We start from the raw sequence: 18,472 nt of genomic DNA, 5'->3' as shown, positions 1-18,472 counted from the left end.
GAGGATCTGGATAGCTAGTGGTGCCATTAATGGAGAGAGGCTCCGGAAGGATAGAGGGGAGCCGATTTGAGAGGAGGATGAAATTACGTTAGATAGAGTTTCAAAACTTATGAGACATTCAGGTGGGCGTGTCCTAGAGATAATTAGGTAGGATTATATCTTTGGGAAAAGGTTTAAAGATTTTTGAATCTTCAGAGTGGTTGTACAGTTAAAACCATAACAGTAAATATCAATCCAGTGGGGTACCGAAGATGGTACCCTGAAAAACACCAGCTTCGAGATGAGGGACAGAGGATTCTGTAAGAGAACCTGAGCAGGGAGGACAGTAATAGGAATAATGTTTTTTCTTTTAAGGCTTGGGGAAGAGGATTTTCTTCTCACTAGGATGAATAGAAAACTGTCTATAAGCTATGGAGATTGTGTCTTGCTTTCATTCATTTATTTTTCACTCTCATTTATCTACTAAGTCTTGCCTAACAGTAGTATTCCTTTCTGCTGTTTATAATAGGCAGGGAGAATTCTCTAACCCCAGGAGAGGTGGTGATGGTACTGCCTTGGGAGTTTTGTATCATTTTAGGAATAGATTTTTATTTTAACTCATATTCTGGAAAGAATTTTCCTATTTCTTAGAACTGTCCCTGGGATAATAAAATAAGTATTAAAAATGGGGAAATAGTTGGGGCACCTGGGTGGCTCAGTCAGTTGAGTGTCCAACTTCGGCTTATGTCATGATCTCACAGGCCGTGGGTTTGAGCCGTATGTCTGGCTTTGCGTTGATAGCACAGAGCCTGCTTAGGATTGTCTCTCTTCCTCCCTCTCTGCCCCTCTTTTGCTCACACTCTCTCTCAAAAATAAATAAACATTAAAAAAATGGGGAAGTGTTATGTTATTATGAAGTCAAATCACTTGGAGAAAAAATTTCAGGAAATTCTTACTTGAAAGAATACCGTTTCATGCCTACCATGGCAAGGACCTTGACTCAGCCCTGTTTGGAACTCTTCAACAGTGAACAGAAGTAGGAATGAAACAATACTTGACTCTGATCAGTTGTATCAGAGTTATGGAAAAAATTTTCTAAAGTAATATTTTGAGTTTTGTGCCAAAATATCTAAGACTTGCAACTATTTCAATATAACAGTGATATATTGATTGGGCCACAAAGGATTGATTTTTTTTTTCTGCTTTGCAATTTAACACTTTACCTTAATGTAGAGTCATGAGAACATGATCTTGCAGCACTCAGATACCTCTGACAGTTTACCAGTATTCTGACTGTGGTTGGCAAATAATGGTTACAGCCACTCTAGAGTTGCTTATACTGGCAGTCCTTAATTATTTTGGTAAGATTATAATATGTAATATTAGAATATACCTACATCTTTGTACTTATTAAGTTCCAATACAATTGCCTTCAGTAGGGTTAGGCTACTCGTAAGAAGATTGAGATAGTGAAGGGAGTTGGTTCCTACAGTGTTTCATTTTGTTTTTACAAACGTACAGATCCTCAAACATTTTTATGAAGAATTAAAATATTTGAAAAATACTTGGAGGTTATTTGGTACAATGTATCTCTTTTGGTACAATTTATCTCTGTATAGGATAATTAATTTTAAGCTTTAATCTAGTGGTTTTCTTAAATAGAGAGACAAATTCATATATGTGTAAATAAAACTGTTCAGACTTTTCTTGTGAAACTTTCTCATGTAACTGCATTTAACTGGATCATACCGTGCCTTTATAGAAATGTGCTATAGCTTCAAATATATATGCCTTTGTCTTTTAAAGTCTATATTGTATATTAAGAAACATGCAGCAGAGTGAATTCATTTTGATAAGCACTATCTTTTCAAAGCATTGGTAACTTTTAGTGGCATTTGGCAATGTGTTTGTAGATGTGCATAAAAATATAAATTCTTGCCGTCTGACATGGGTTTTTCTGGCTTTCTGTGCCTTGATCATTCAATGTTTTGCTCTTAGTCACCTAAACTTTTCACCAATTGAATTTTGAGTTTTTCACAGTTTGTGTTTTAACCTTTTTTTTTAATTTATTTTTTTCATATTTCTGTCATTCTGGTGCAGGCATTTCTGATCTGCAATTGTTCTGTAATACGTCTTAGTAAATTGTAAGTGATACTAAAAGCATAATATGTATACTGATTTTACGTAAGGCATAGTTAAGTATTTTTAGATCAAAATCAATTACCTAGAGCTTTGAAATTAAACCTATTTTGTACTTACACACTGAATGTGTGCAGTCTGATTTTAAACACAAACTCTGTTTCCAGAAGTGTAAGTTTTAGGAAGAATGGTTTAACTTTGTTGCACAGAAATATTTGCAGATCAGCATTGCTAATTACCAAAAAAGAAATGGTAACATACGTGTCATCTGACTTTTAGTTGTGCTTTCATGTTGCTGCAGTGAAGTTCTGTGCATCAAAATAATTGGCCTTCATGTACTAGATGTGATTCAATTACATCTTACGTTTTTCATGGAAATATGCAAACTGAGTGAATCCTAATTTTTCCATATATTTTTATAGCTGTGTTGTCTCTGATAGCATCTCATTGCCATCTTCTTTTTCTGTTTATTAGTCAATCAGGAAAAAATTGCCATCTTTAAATTTTTTAATTTGCTGGTTTTTCTGCAGAACTATTTAAATGCTATAATTTTTAAATATCTAGTTTTGACAAAGATCACTTAATTTTCCCGGAGCTTTACCTCACGGAAATGGCCCCCCTGCCTCAGCTAAGCTCGCTTTTTCTTCAGAGCAAGATTTATGTATTTTAAAGAAAGTTCCCAGTTGAGACACATATAGTTAATTCTTGCTTGTGATGAAACATTTAAAAGAGTTTTTTAAAATGTTTCCTCAGATTCATGTTTATCTTATCAATAACAAGAGAAATCTTTGAGTTTCATTACTTAATATCTCTTGACATGAAGAGATATCTATTTGGAGAGTTATCAGAAACTTTGAAATCCTACTTAATTTTACTTAGTATCCTTAGGTGCTGTACATTTAGAATTATACACATTTACTTTAGAATGGTCTTACATAGAAATTAAAAGACAAATTGTTTCTACCCTTTGGCTTTAAATGAAACCTAAAACCGTAGGAACATATTTTGAGATATGTGTTTAACATATCTATGCTTGTTTGCAGAAAACATGCATTTGTTGGTAGAAAAACTTATAGCTATGATAACATTTGTTAAATATTTAAACCATATTTCTGCAATATCTTAAGGAAGGGATATATTCACTAATTTTTCTATGTATTGATTTATAACATATTCTAGATAATGCATTTAAAAATACCCTTGACGTTTTTAAAACTTAAGGTCTTCTTTAAGTATATTTGCTTGGACTTAATCTAATTTTTTTTGTCTTTTCCCCTAAAACGATGTCACCTGAAAACATTCCACTGCATTTTCTTACCTACACTGAGTGAAGGACAAGCACCCAGATGAGTATTTTTATTTATGTAAATGAGAGTCTGCCATAGATTTTCTTTTTAAAAAGAGCTATTCCTTGTCAGACAGCTAGAACATTTGATCACCAGTCCCCCTGAAGTCTAAAACTTATGGAAAACATTCACCAGTTTGCTTGCAAACCAACTCTGCTGCATGCGTTCACGAATTTCATAAAGATTGCATGCTTTCTGTTTTCAATACAAATTGTATTTTTTTTTCATACCCATCCTTGCTTTTTATTTTTTTATTTTTGTTTCCCTTTTCTTGGTTGGATGCCTGTGTGTGTTTATTCCAAATCCCTGTCCAGTCCTGGAGTTTGAACTACGGAAAGCCAAGGAGACCATTCAGGCCCTCCGAGCCAACCTGACAAAGGCTGCAGGTGGTGTACATACAACTTTTTTGAGACTTTTTCTACTTTGACAATGTAGAAGTAGCTGAGATACTTTCAAATATAAAGTTTTAAAGTATTATTTATATTTTCTTCCACCAGAACACGAAGTTCCTTTGCAGGAACGAAAAAATTACAAATCAAGTCCTGAAATTCAGGTGGGTGAATGACAGACCTAAAAGTATCTTTCATATAAAAAGGTAGCACAAGTATTGATGGAAGGAAACTTATAGTACTGTTATCTTTTATTTTGCCTGTAGGAACCAATCAAACCTCTTGAAAAGAGAGCTCTAAACTTCTTAGTCAATGAATTTTTATTGAAGAATAACTACAAGCTTACGTCAATAACCTTTTCAGATGAAAATGATGATCAGGTACAATTACTGGTATTTTTTTGACAATGATATGTTTCCTTTTTCACTTATAATGTACTTACTTTCTTTCTATCTAGTTTCTTTAATTTTCCAAAAGTCATACAGTAAAATTTTATAATGCTGGTTACCGAACACTTCTGTGCCCACACAGTTCTTTGGTCTTCGGCCCGTTGCCAAACTCGACTTTGTCACTGCCTTACTCTCACTACATCTATTTCTTCATCTTAGTCATATCTCCACCTTTTAAATGTCTCCTTTGCACATTAGCCATCTCCTACCTACTACTTTAAATCCTTCTTTAATCAATTCTAAATTCCAAAGCACTCTCAACTTTTGTTTTAGCTTATCTTCCACCTGCCTCTCCAAAATTGGCTTTTGCCTGTTGACCATAATCTTGCCAAACAAAAGGGCTTGTGTCCCCGTCAGCGTATCTTGTTCCTTCAGAGTTTTGTGCTTTTGTTCCTTCTTTCCCCTTGTCTCTGAAATACAATTAGTTCTCTGTCCCCCGTTGCCTTGTGCCTTGTAAATACCTAAACCTTTCCCACGAGAGTGCACACAGGTCATCACCTTTCCAAAATCCTTCCTTCTGCCTCAAAATAGAAATTGAGTCCTCTCTCTGAATCCTTGACCGTTCTTTAATTATAGTATCTATGATACTTCAGATTCCACCTGTTTCTTTATGTCCTCACTCTTGAATGGTGAAAGCCCCTTGAATGGCAACAGTGTTTTATTCCCTTTTCTAAACACATGGTAGATATCTAAAAAATGTTTGTTGAATATAGACGGATAAATGGACATTTGAATACTATGTGTAGTATATTTTTAAGGCTTACATGTAATAATTTAATAAATTTTTTAAAGCTTACATCTGTTCAGTTCTTGTTGTAGGCCAAGCACTGTGTTAAGACCTTAATATACATTTTATTTTATCCTTACAAAAATCCCCAGAGGTAAGTATACCCATTTTACAGATGACATATTTAAGTTTCCAATTAGTTTATAACAGTAAGAAATGGAGACAGATAGGAATTTCATACTTGGGTCTGATTTCTCCAAAGCCCCCACTTTTACTACTTGCCTTATATCTGCTTCAGATTTAAGCCTCAAGAAGGGCTATTCTCATTATTTAAATAAAGCCTCAAAGCAATAAGATTGGCACATTTAGAACATTCAGATGAATATGGCATAGTTTCTCAAAGAAGGTTTCCCAAATACATTATAAATAAATAAGTTACAAAATACCAAATTAGTACTAAATTTTGATGTATTAGAGAATGGTAGGACAGTAAATTTGCATGTGATTGATCTGAAATTTTATAAAGCTCTTCAAAAAATCTTTGCCCATAGAATGCTTGAGGTGCTATGTCTTTTTGTACTTTAGTAATAAAATTGTGTTAGATTGAATTCAAAAGAATGCTTTATGTACGACAAATCGAAGAGCAGCTATTTGGATTCTGAAAATTGTCAAAAGCATTTTTAGTCATATAAATTAGATTAGGGGCGCCTGGGTAGCTCAGTAGATTAAGCATCCGACTCTTGATCTCTGCTCAAGTCATGATCTCATGGTTCATGAGTCCAAACTGTGTGTCGAGCTCTGTTGCTAATAGCACAGAGTCTGGTTGGAATTCTCTCTCCCTCTCTCTCACTGCCCCTACCTACCCCACTTGTGTGTGCGTGCTCGCTCTCGCTCTCTCTCTTAAAATAAATAAATAAACTTAAAAATTTTTTTGAATAAAAATAACATAAATGAGATTCAAACAGCTATAGCAAGAAAACAAGCAGATTAAATTGCTTGCTTACCCACCAGAGAATACACTAAATATATGTATGTCAGAATAATAAAGAAAGGAAGAACAAAATTAATGCCATCAATTAGTTTACTTATAAATAATGGGTACAAATTGTGAACTAAGATGTTCTTCATATAGACATGTTCTATGATTTTATACAAATATTTAATTATATATTATAAGTTTGAAAGTTTACACAATCTTAAAAGTTGATAGTTTACATTTTTGAGAGATTTCATAAAAAGATTTTATAAAATGTGCAACATTTTGCCACCTAAGACAGTTAAACCTGTTTACCTAGAATATCAGGAAACTTACAAGAATAATAATAGGCAGTGGTAGAGGTAAAGTAAGTAATTAGTGATGTACTTACTTGGAACCTACACTTTGACCTTAAAACAAAATTATGATTTTGTTGGGTTTTCAAGACATCAGCCTGTAAGGAATAAAATGAATCTCAAAAATGCAGGATAAAATTTCCTCATAGTTGTCTTTTTTTTTACATATTATTATTATTAACCTTTTAGGATTTTGAACTATGGGATGATGTAGGATTAAACATTCCAAAACCTCCAGACTTACTGCAACTCTACCGAGATTTTGGAAATCATCAGGTGACTGGGAAAGACCTTGTGGATGTGGCCAGTGGTGTAGAAGAAGATGAATTAGAGGCTCTTACACCAGTTTTAGGCAACCTTCCTCCAAGCCTTGAAACTCCTCAGACTGTAGAGGTAAACAATATTAACCCACTAGTCAAGTCCACAAAAAGTTTTTAAACTGTTGAAAAGCATGTTATGAGATCTTGAGTTTCTGTTTTTTCCCATTTTGATTTTAGAACTCTTTGCTAATACAGAAATTAGAAGATAAAATTAGTTTATTAAATAGTGAGAAATGGTCTTTGATGGAGCAAATCAGAAGACTTGAAAGGTTAGTACTTCATCATCATTTCTAAAAAATCTCTTAAAGTTTTAAAAGAAATTGGCAGGTTATATAAATATATAAAATAAGACTTCAGTTGTAAGACATAATTTTTTATATTCTAATATTTCTGAAAGAATGTATTTTAATTGTTTTATGTATTTAATATCTTCTTTTTACTCCCAAAAATGTTATTAAGTCATTTAGTAATCATAAAGTTGAGTAACTCTTGGAACCTAGGAATAAGATAGTTTTTACTTCTCCTTAGTTGTGAATAACTCCTTCACACTAATGTAAATATTTCCCACAGAGTATCTCATTTAATTCTTACTGTAGTTCTATCGGTTAGATGCAGTTTTTCCCATTTTACAAATACAAAAAATGCTAATTCAAAGCAGAATTTATAAGGCCATTTTTATGCTTCATTGGTAAGCATTTGTAGCTAACTTTTAGGTATATGAAGCATTCGAGTATATGGTACAGAAAAGATTAGTTAGTTGCCAACCGGTTTTCTATTCATATGTTTACTTTTAATGTGTTAAATTTGTTATGAGGTGTATGCTATTGCCAAATTTTAAGAAATATACCTCCTCTCTCATCATTTCTCTTTCTTTTTACAGTGAAATGGACTTTCTCAAAAATGAACACTTTGCCATCCCAGTAGTTTGTGACTCTGTTCAGCCTTCTTTGGATCATAAAGACTCTGAAGACAGTGGACAGAATCCAGTCATAAATAGTTCAGACAAGGAAGTAGACAAGGATATCCATCTCTCAAAATCAGATGAAGTTGATTCCACTGTTCCCAAGGAGAGTTTCCCAAATTCTGCCCCCAGGAGAGGAAAAGAGGACATGCCCTCTTCTTCACCATCGAGTAAAAACGTAGTCCATTTTGATAAGCCCAATAGGTCAGTGTGCATCCTGTGTCTTGAAATGCATCTTTCACGCATTTGGTTCCTTGACAAGCTCAAGGAGCCTCATTGCTTACGTGGCAGGTCGCGCGTGGGCGCTTTCACATGTGACGTGGACGGAGCGCACAGCAAAGTCCAGGTCTCAAAAAAATCACAAAGTCATTACTAAGTTAAATTACATGAAGAGAATTAAAACATAAAGGAGGTGGCCTCTATCTTAGCCAAGTACCTAAACTCGTAAAATAATATGTGTAAACACTGGCTGCTGGTTGATTTTTACCTTTTTTCTATCGAGTCATTAACAGACTCCGTGTGAGCTGTTGGTACTGCAGTTACCAGTGTAAATAGAGGAATTGTTTCTGCTCCTGGTCCTTTTCTTTGTGTCTGCTTCCATTACTAATATTGTCTTATTAATATTCTCTTGATTCATTTACTTAATTTTGATTGGGTCTCAGTGATTGAACTCTGATGAGAAAATAAAGGCACCTACCCTTTATGATCCAGGTTTTCCAGTGGAGGAGACAATATAATTAAAATTTTCTTAGGTTATAATGTGAAAAAATCATTTTAAGAAAGGAATATTTCCTGTGCTCTTTTTTATATTTTGGGCACAGTTCTAAATTCTTTATGTATTCTAATTTGTTTAATCTTGACAAATATCCTTTGGTGTATTCTGAACCATGCAGTCGTGCTTCCTCTTCCTATTTTTTTTTAAGTTTATTTATTTATTTTTGAGAGAGAGAGAGAGAGCAAGCCAGGGAGAGGCAGAGAGAGAGAAACCCAAGCAGGCCCTGTGCTGTTAGCACAGAGCCCGATGCAGGGATTGAACTCACAAACAGATCATGACCAGAGCCAAAACCAAGAATCTGATGCTTAACTGACTGAGCCACCCAGGCGCCCCTCCTCCTCCTACTGAGTAGATGGATATTATACCTAATGTTGGGATATAAAAAGCATGACTGATTTCTTTTAGACTTAGAGGTACTTGTTATTAGTAAGAAGTATTGGATTTTTTTTGAAGCAGATCTTTCCACTGATGAGCCACAACCTTTTGTGTACCCACTACCCATTTTTTTTCTTGAGGGATAAGGAAGGTTACAGAGTTGAAATAGATATGGCCCAGTCCTCAAGGTACTTTTTTTTCTAGTATGAGTAAGATAAAGTCATAAAATCTATGTTACAATACGTAACTGTAATGGCATTTGTGGTAGTTCTTTAATATTTAGGAGTTCTTCCGTTGATTTCTTTTGATATGCCAAAGATATTTCCTAGAGAAAGCCGGTTATTAAATTTGTTCAACTAATTTCTTTTAGCTTTTAACAATGTGCCAGGTGGTGTCAACAAGGAGTATAATGGAAGGCAAAACATGCAGTCATCCCTTCAGTCACAAATCTTATAGTGTGAGAGAGATGAACAATCAGACAATCATAGTAAAGTATAAAAAATAGTAATATAAGAAGTTCAACTTCCTTTGGGAACGCACAATCAGGACAGCTAACCTCTAGTCATCAGAGCAAGAAAGTTTTCAGGGAAGAAGTGTCTAACCCGAGACCTGACAACCAAGTAGGAGTTAACCAGACCAAGAGATAGAAGGAAGTGTTCCCTCTAAGGAAGGACATTATGCGCTAGGAGAATACCGCACCGTCTAAGGAAGTAAGGACGTAGTCATGTTTAATCAGAGACTAAGACATATAGGCCACGTAGGCTCATGGGACATGATGGGGTCTAAGTTTTAGACGGTCCTCTAAGGGAGGTGACGAGGTAGCAAGACTGGTAGAAAGGAGACTAATAGGGCGTCTATTGGAGGAATCCAGGCTAAGAAATGATTCAGCCTGCTTGTATTAGAAAGAAGTGGGTAGAATTTTAGATAGATGGTCAAAGCTTGACTGAATTTGAGGTTAAAAGAAAGGGAGAGAGAAAGGCCGATTTGTGTTTTCGGGGTTGGGCAACTAGATGGATCATGGAGAGTCCACAATAAGTTAATATTTTCAATTACAAAAAAATACTTTCTTTACAGTATACCTTGAAAGTTGACTGAGCCTCTGCATTATTTATTTTAATTTTTGCATCTTTTGTGTGGATTTCTAACATTAAGGCTTATCATGTTATCATTAGATAGGTCTGCAAAAGTTTGGTTTTTGTTAGCAACTTTGTATCCACTATCTACCTTCCTGGGACCACTGAGAATTAGAGACAAAAAAAGTCCTCATTTCAGATTTTGCAAATACTTTTTATAATCACTGACCTGCTCAACACTCCAGGTTTAATCCATTGATATTTACGGGCTGTTCACTCACATAACATCAAGCAGTTGTAAGATCAGCAGTTACTGCTCGTTTTTCCCTCTGTGTAATTCCCTAGTGAAGTGTTCTTCCGGTCGTTGGTGGCTGGAAAATCCAGTCAGCATTTGCGGGGCAGGATTAATGCAGGGATGGGAGTCATAACGTGGAGCTTACCATCTAAATGCTGGCGGTGACTGTTCGGTATTGTCCCCTTTCCGTCCAATTTTTCTTCTAGGAAGTTGTCTCCCGCTTTCCACCAAGCTCTCCTCTCCTTCTGTCGAATGTCAGCAGATAGTCGCTTAGGATCAGAGGTAAATTATTCCATTTCTTCTTGGAACTTTCTTAAAATACGTGGTTTTTCTTCTCAGTATCTCATCCAAAAACAGCTGTGATGAGACTATTCCAAATACACATCTGTTTTGTAAAATAATGCTCTAAGAATAATTCCTAAAATTTTAAACTTTTAAGGAAGATAGTTATTTCTCTGTTCTTTGGATTAAAGTTTATTTAGTATTAAATTGACCTTTTGTTGTCTTTTTAATTTGTTATGTCTACTGACATATGATAATATGCCTCTCTTTGGTATAATTCAGAAAACCAATGTAAGTGTACATATTGTTTATATTTTAGTTATTTTTAGATTACTCCATTATTTTTACTTCCCTAGGAATGATTATCTTCTATTGCCAAGTTTGTTAGCTCTCAGATTAGTTTTCCTCAAGTGCTTTGTAATTGTTGGACATTCCTCTTGAGAGGGTATTTCATTAAAATTTTTTTCGATCTTCATACTCACTTCTCCCTTTCTAGTTTTGTGGTTGATCCCACTTGACCTCTCGCAAGCTTCTGTTTCACAATGTCATTGAGAATGTGAAAGAGCTGGAGGCTGGTTTGGACGCATTTCTGGCCTCTGGCCGTCCTCCCTGGAGGACGGGCTCAGCCTCCACAAGCCTCTCTTGCACGCAGCTCCGTTCTGTAAACTATCACTGTAGTCGTAAGATCGTAGCGATGTGGGCATCTTTTCAAGAATTTAAAAAAAAAAATCGTTGAGGCGGCCTCAGTCCTACGTTATCCCTACTTGTTCCCAGAACTGCAGCCTAGTGGGGCTCTTTGGATTCACCCTTGCTTCTTACTGGTGTTTTCGATCCATTTCTTGCTTACAGAAGTGTTGATCCTGTTTGGAAACACAGGATGGTGATGTTCTTGTTTGTATCATTGCCATCATAAGTTGGAATTTTGGATGTGTATCTGGAGCAGAGGTGGTGGGGACTAAAGCATGACCTTCAAGGACCATCCCTCATGAAAGTTCTACCGTGTCATCATTTATTAATTCTTTCGCTTTCTAGGTTTCTCGGATTGCAGACAGTGAGAAAAGTGTCATGTTAATGCTGGGGCGCTGCCTGCCACACATTGTCCCTAACGTGCTCTTGGCAAAGAGAGAGGTGAGACACATGAAAGTGTTGTCATCCCTGTGATCTCATCGTGTTGTCCGTTTTTTGTCATGTTGAAGTTTAGTGTTATATTTTTATTTTGTTAAAGTCTATTACTTGCAATCATATTCTTACTTTTGTGCATGCATCTCTGCTCCTAGAGAATGGTTTTACACCTTTGTCAGGTGAGTTCGGGAAAACTGCATGGTATTCATGTTTTTCCAATTTTGCTTAAAGCATCATTAGCTTCTGCAGCACTAACTATTACTGTAGGTCCATTTATGTGCCATGAATACTGTCGTTTTTCACATTACCAGTTAACTAATTTATTTGATCTCTGCTCTCAATATAATATGCTTAATATGTCTACAGAAATAGATCCTTTGTGTTGAAAATTAACTGGGACTAATAATGTAACTTTTTTCCTAAATGTACCGTAGTTACCTATTATAAATGTTAGTTTTATTATATTTGTCAATAATTGTACTTGTCTTATGATGATAGGCTAGTTATAGTATTGACTACAATAACTTTTGAAAGTACCTCCTTTTGTTTATCTTGTAGCTAACTTGTTATTGACAGATGCTAAGAATATCCAAACTATAGTAGCCAATATATTTTAGTACACAGGAGCCATACTGTAGAGTTATCTTTAGAGTTCTATTTAGCCAAGAAAAGACTAAGAAGTTACTATTATCTAATTTAAATGACAGTGGATTTCTTTGTCATCAAGTTTAATAATTTACTTGAATTATTCAGTTTATGAAATCAACTTCTAGTTCACAACATTTTTTTACAAAACAATGGGTTAAGAATATTTTAGAATGTATCCTATAAGTTTCTTCTATCATCCTCTTAATATTTACCACTGATTTCAGTCGTAATTCATGGGACCTACAGTATATGATGGATACACAATGCATTGGCAAAACCATATAAAGCTTATTCTTATTTGTTTAGCACGAGAAATTTGTACTGATCCTCAAGAAAACTTACATGTAGAAACTTACGTGTAAAACTTTCATTAAAAATATTTATTCCTATAGGTGTTTTGGATTTAAAAAAAGATTTAAAAGACTGTTTTCTTACTGGTGGTTTTGTTTTACCTAATATGTAAAAATAGTTGTGAGATGCTAATAAATGTGGAACTTTCCCTGTATCTTGAAGGATCAGTGTCCAATTTCAGATTATTTTGCAGTTCTGACTGGCACAATGGTGTTTGAGCTTCTTTTCCTTTTTTAGCTTGTAACATAATCAGTGCAATGCATTAATGTTTGCATCCTTTTACTATATTTCCTTCATATAATCTTTAAAATATCTCAGCAGCCTAATTGTTATGAGATGCAGTTTAAGCATTTTTATTTTAATTTTCCCTTTTTTTATCATAAAAGCCTCTACCACTAAAATCTGATTGTACTGCATGAAGTAGTTATAAATTTGCATCATCAGTAATCAGATATATTATATATAAATGTATATGTTAAGCATATATATTTATACATACATTTTTGTTTGTGGTATGATTACTTTTCTGGCTGACTTTAAGTTTTTTGTATTTAAAAAATATTTATATACTTATAATTTTATGAAGAAGTGATCATTTATCTGTTTATTTGTGTGTTATTCTATCAGAAAATTTATCATTTATTTCAACAGTTGTGTTTTCTTGAAATTAAATTGGTAAATAATGAAGTTTATTTTGGTTTGGTTTGAAACCAATCCCAGGGGATAAAAGGACAAAACTTTTATTTCATTTCATCTTTTGATATTAGATTATTTTTATTTAATATTTCATCTTAATTTCTTAAATATATATTTTTGAAGAGGTCTTATGATTAAAGGCTATTTTGATTTTTCTTATTTCTCAAGTTTTATATCATCTCTTATCAGTATAAGCCTTTTTATTAGTATGCAAATACAATTAAAATGTCCGGTAAACTGATCGGTCATCATAATATCCTAGCGGCTTAAATAAATAAATAGAAAGAGGATTTAAAATTTTGATTCAGTAACACATTCACATGGTTTCACATCTTTTTCAGTGTTCGAGGATAAACAACAAAAACTCTCCCCACTCCCTGAGCCACCATCCCACATCCAATAAATATTGTTAGTTCCTAATCTATTCTAGTAAGTCTTTTGCCTGTTTTTTAACTGGATTATTTGTCTTTGTTTTTGAGTCATAAGAGTGAGAACACTTCTGGATATTAAGCCTTTACTTTATATGTAATTTGCAATATTTCCTTCCGCTTGGTAGGTTGTCTTCTCACATTTTTGATAATGTCCTTTGATGCACAAATGTTTTTCAGTTTTATTAGGTCTGATTTATCTATTTTTTCTTTTGTTGCTGGTGTTTTGGTATCCAATCTGAGAATCTATTGCCAAATCTGGGGTCGGGAAGATTTATCCCTGTGCGTCCTTCTAATAGTTTGGCGGCTTTAGCTCTTATATTTATCCATTTTGTATTTGTGTGTGGAATGAGACCGAGGTCGTTTTATTCTTTTTGTGTGATTTTCCGGTTGCCCCAGCACGAGTTGTTGAAATGTTTCTTCGCTGAGTAGTCATGGCATCATTGTCAAAAATTAGTTGTCTGCAGATGTTTGAATTTATTTCTAGATTCTCAGTTTTGAGACCAGTTCTATTGGTTTTTTATGTCTATCCCTATTCCTATACCAACCACACTATTTTGATTACTGTAGCTTTGTACTAAGATTTGAAGTTTGGAAGTATGAATTGTTTAGTATCTTCTTTTCCAATATTGCGTACCTGTTCAAGGCCCCTGGCAGTTCCATAAGAATTTGACACTCCACTTGCATTTCTGCAGTAAAGGTCATTGGAATTTTGATAGGCATTGCACTGAACTTAGAGATCGCTTTTAGAGAGCACTGCTATTCTAACAGTAATTCTTCCAATTCGTGACCATGGGATTCCTTTCATTTACTTATGTCTTTAATTGCTGTCAGCAATATTTTCTAGTTTTCTGTGTACAAGTCCTTCCTTGTTTTAACTTTTTCCTAGGTATTTCATTATTTTGGACGGTTTTGTAAATGGAATTTTTCCCTTAGTTTCCTTTCATATTGTTCGTTGCTCATTTATAGAAACAGAACTGATATTTCTGTGGCGATCTCATACCTTAGAACTTTGCTGAATTAGTTTATTAGCTCTAATAATTTCTGGTGAATTCTATGTGATTTTCTTTATCTAGAATAACATTATCTGCAAATAGAGTTTTCCTTCATCCTTTCCAATTTGGATGGCTTTTATTTCTTCCTCTTGCTTAATTGCTCTGGCTAGGACTTACCGTACAATGGTGAATAGAGGTGTTTTGATATTTTTGTCTTCTTCCTGGTTTTATGGGGAAAGTTTTTGGTATTTCATCATTGAGTATGATACTGTCTGTGGGTTTTTCACAAATGCCCTTTATCATATTAAGGAAATTTTCTTCTGTTCCTAGTTTGCAGTATTTTTATCAAGAAAGGATATTGAATTTTGTCAAATTCTTTTTCTGCATTGAGATGATTTTTGTCTCTTCGTTCTATTGATGTAGTATAATACATTGTTGGTTTTTCATATATTGAATCACCCTTGCATTCTGGAGGTAAATCCCACTTGGTCATAATGTATAATTCTTTTAATGTGTTGTTGGATTTAGTTTTAGTATTTATTTGCACATTTTTGCATCTAAATTCATCATATCTATTGGTCTGTAGTTTTAACACTTAGGAGAATTTTCTGGCCTAACATCTGGTCTATCCTTGAGATTGTTCCATACTTGAGAAAAATATATGTTTTGCTGTCATCAGGTTGAGTGTTCTGTATCTGTCTATTAGGTTTAATTATTTTATAGTGTTCAGGTCCTCAATTTCCTTACTGACCTTCTATCTATTTGTTTATCCATTATTGAAACTGAGATATTAAAGTCTCCAAATATTATTGCAGAGCTGCACTGTATTTTTTCAGATGTTTTGTGTGTGTAAGCAAACTCAAATATACAAGCTTTCTTCCATGACTTACGCAAATGGTACTACACTCTGTACTGTTCGTTACTTTGCTTTCTTTCCATGTAACATATTTTTGGTTTTTTTCTATGCCAGTACATAGAGAACTTTATCATTCTTAAGGCTGCATAAAACCGTCTCTTTTATAGTCTTATTTATTTTTTATTTTTCTTTTAATTTTTAAAAAATGTTTTATAGAGAGAGAGCACGACTGAGGGAGAGAGATAGAGGGAGAGAGAGAATCTTAAGCAGGCTCCAGGCTCAGTGCAGAGCCCAACACTGGGATTGATCCCATGACCCTGGGATCATTACCTGAGCCAAAATCCAGAATCTGACTCTCAACTGGTTGAGCCACCAGGAATCCCTTTTTATAGTGTTTTAAACATATTTTAAACTAGTGTTTTTTCAGACATTATTATTGGCCATATTCTCAGAAAGAGAGGCATTTTACCTGATGTGCCAGTATATAATTACACATATAATTAAAATGAAAGTTTGACAAACTAAGCCTTACCTTTACAAATTATAAACAGTTAAAACAGAAGATAATCAATATCAAACATGATTTCATAAGTAGTTTTGAACAATGAGTATACCTAAATAAATAATGAAAAAGAAAAAAATGCTCTTTGTGATCCATTCATTTGATTTTATGACCCATTGTTTTAAAGGGAGTGATACAAAGGTTAAAGCTATCAAATAAATTAAACTTTTTTTTTTTTTTTATAAAAGTGGAAAGTACAGTGAATATAGATGTTAGTGTTGTTTTTTAAAAGAAAAGTAAAAAACCTCACTCAATCTTTAGGTCAGAATGATAGCATTTTGCTAAATTTAACATAACCACATTTCAAGTCTAAGATGCCGTTGATTATAACAATTATGTACCTTTAAAAAAGAATTTCAATTAAATTATGACATATTCTCCATTGTAAGGTACATCACAATTTCAGAGATCATAAAAAATGAAAAAAAAAATTTCTCCTATATGCTATTATGTTTTTTTTTTTTTACCAACTTATATTTTTTAAGTTTATTTTTTTATTTTGAGGGAGAGAATGCAAGCAGGGAAGGGGCAGAGAGAGAAAGAGATAGAGAATCCTAAGCAGGCTCCATGTAGAGACCAGTGTGAGGGTCAAACTCACAAACCGTGAGATCATGACCTGAGCCAAGATCAAGTCAGACATCTGACTAAGCCATGCAGAAACCCGTGAACTTGTTCTATTGATTTGAGGAGGAAAAAAAAATCATGAACAAATTTGCTTTTTGTGGTTATTTAGCAATTTATTTTAATGAGTTCATTGAAGAACTTGAATCTTTCAAACCAAATTACAGAATAAATAACATGTATTTAGTAAATAAGCTAAAGAAGTTGATTCTTCATAATCTCTGCTTCAAATGCATTTGAAGGAGAAATTCTGTAGTTTAAAATAAGATTTCATAAAAGATTACTTCTAAAAGCATTCTTAGATAATACATCTAAATTTAACTTTTATTTTCATTCTATGCCAAGGAAATATGTGCCGTTCAGCTAGCTGACTCGGAAAAGCAAAGAAGTCTGGGCCCGGATTGGGAATGGGCAAGTGGAAATGGGGAATGTGTCCAAGCCTTTTTTTTGAGATGTTGAAATTGCTCCAAAATTAGATTGGTGGTGGTTGCACAACTCTGAATATACTAAAAACCACTGAATGTATACTTGAGTTTTTATGATACATAAAATAAGTCTCATTAAAGCTGGAAAAAAGGGGCAAAGGAGAGAAATGATTGTCTAAAAGTTTTAAATATAGTTAGTATTTCTGATGTATCTCATCTTTGAGAAACCAAATTTTGCTCTTTTTATATTGGCATTCATATTTGCTCCCTGGTGAATTTTCTACCTATTTAAAAAAAATTTTTTTTTAAGTTTATTCATTCATTTCGAGAGACAGAGAGCACAAGCAGGGGAGGGGCAGAGGAATAGGGAGAGGGAGGGGGAGACAGAGAGACAGAGAGACAGAGAGACAGAGAGACAGAGAGAGTGACTCCCAAGCAGGCTCTGCACTGTCAGCACAGAGCCCGATGCAGGGCTCAAACTCACGAAACACAAGACCATGACCTAAGCTGAATTGAAGAGTTGGATGCTCAACTGACTGAGCCGCCCAGGCGCCCCTACCTATTTTTTTTTAACTAAGCTTTACCTAATAATAGCCCAGGTAATTATAACTGAATGAGAGTGTTGGGGAGGAAAAGGTTTTACTTGTACATTTCTAGTTCTTTGGCTGGTCTAGTATTCAGTTTAACATAGGAAAGATTCATAGGAGAAAAATAAATTTACATTTGTATGAGCGTCCCATAGCAATATAAGACCCAAGCACAAGCTGGGCAGTTAGATTTATATGCCATTTGAGTTAAGGAATGGGGGGAAATAGAGGTGGAGGGTGATTCACAGGACAGCATGAAGAGCAGATGTTTGGTAATTAAATGTTTCTCCTCCATACGGATAAGTCATTCAGATAAAATAGCCATCTCTTGGTGATAGCTCTTTCTGGGTCAGGCCCCCTATCTAAATTCTTTTTAGTAGATGAAGGGAGAGGTAAAAGTTGTTCTTGGGTCTGCTGGATTTTGATTGCCTTCAGCTCAAAATAGTCAACGTGACTCATTTTGTAGAGACTTGTCTTGAACCCCTTCGAGAGTTAGGCAATAGAATAGTAGAAAAGTGTAGTAAAATAGTATTGTGGTAAGCTTGGTCCATCTTCTTTACCTGTTTAATGTGTATGTGCACATGTGTTAATTTTGGGAGTAAATCACATACTCTTTAACAGTATCATAGTTTTAAAGTTATTCACATATTATACTTAGGCTTCCTAAAGGTTGAGCCTCAGGAATTATAGATAATAATTCTAAGAATAGGTATTTTAGCAGCCTTTGAAGTATAGAACT

The 18,472-nt window shown here is 34.3% G+C and overlaps 1 protein-coding gene across 8 annotated transcripts in view; it reads left to right on the top strand.

Annotated features, from left to right (window-relative positions):
- RELCH (RAB11 binding and LisH domain, coiled-coil and HEAT repeat containing) overlaps positions 1 to 18,472 on the top strand; it is a 110,616-nt gene that overhangs the window by 27,909 nt on the left and 64,235 nt on the right. For 7 of the 8 annotated variants that reach the window (XM_029921786.1, XM_029921785.1, XM_029921784.1 and 4 more), the window contains exons 3-10: positions 3,779 to 3,850; positions 3,962 to 4,017; positions 4,120 to 4,233; positions 6,551 to 6,754; positions 6,859 to 6,950; positions 7,562 to 7,846; positions 10,367 to 10,442; positions 11,475 to 11,570. In XM_029921786.1, the coding sequence (XP_029777646.1) occupies positions 3,779 to 3,850; positions 3,962 to 4,017; positions 4,120 to 4,233; positions 6,551 to 6,754; positions 6,859 to 6,950; positions 7,562 to 7,846; positions 10,367 to 10,442; positions 11,475 to 11,570 (995 nt within the window). The remainder of the gene's footprint in view (positions 1 to 3,778; positions 3,851 to 3,961; positions 4,018 to 4,119; positions 4,234 to 6,550; positions 6,755 to 6,858; positions 6,951 to 7,561; positions 7,847 to 10,366; positions 10,443 to 11,474; positions 11,571 to 18,472) is intronic. The other variant, XM_029921788.1, reaches the window with a different exon arrangement.

This window comes from Suricata suricatta, chromosome 14 (genome assembly GCF_006229205.1).
Source record: "Suricata suricatta isolate VVHF042 chromosome 14, meerkat_22Aug2017_6uvM2_HiC, whole genome shotgun sequence".
Classification (NCBI taxonomy): domain Eukaryota; kingdom Metazoa; phylum Chordata; class Mammalia; order Carnivora; family Herpestidae; genus Suricata; species Suricata suricatta.
The sequence above is the reverse complement of the archived record's forward strand: the minus strand, read 5'-3'. Positions and strand labels throughout refer to the sequence as shown.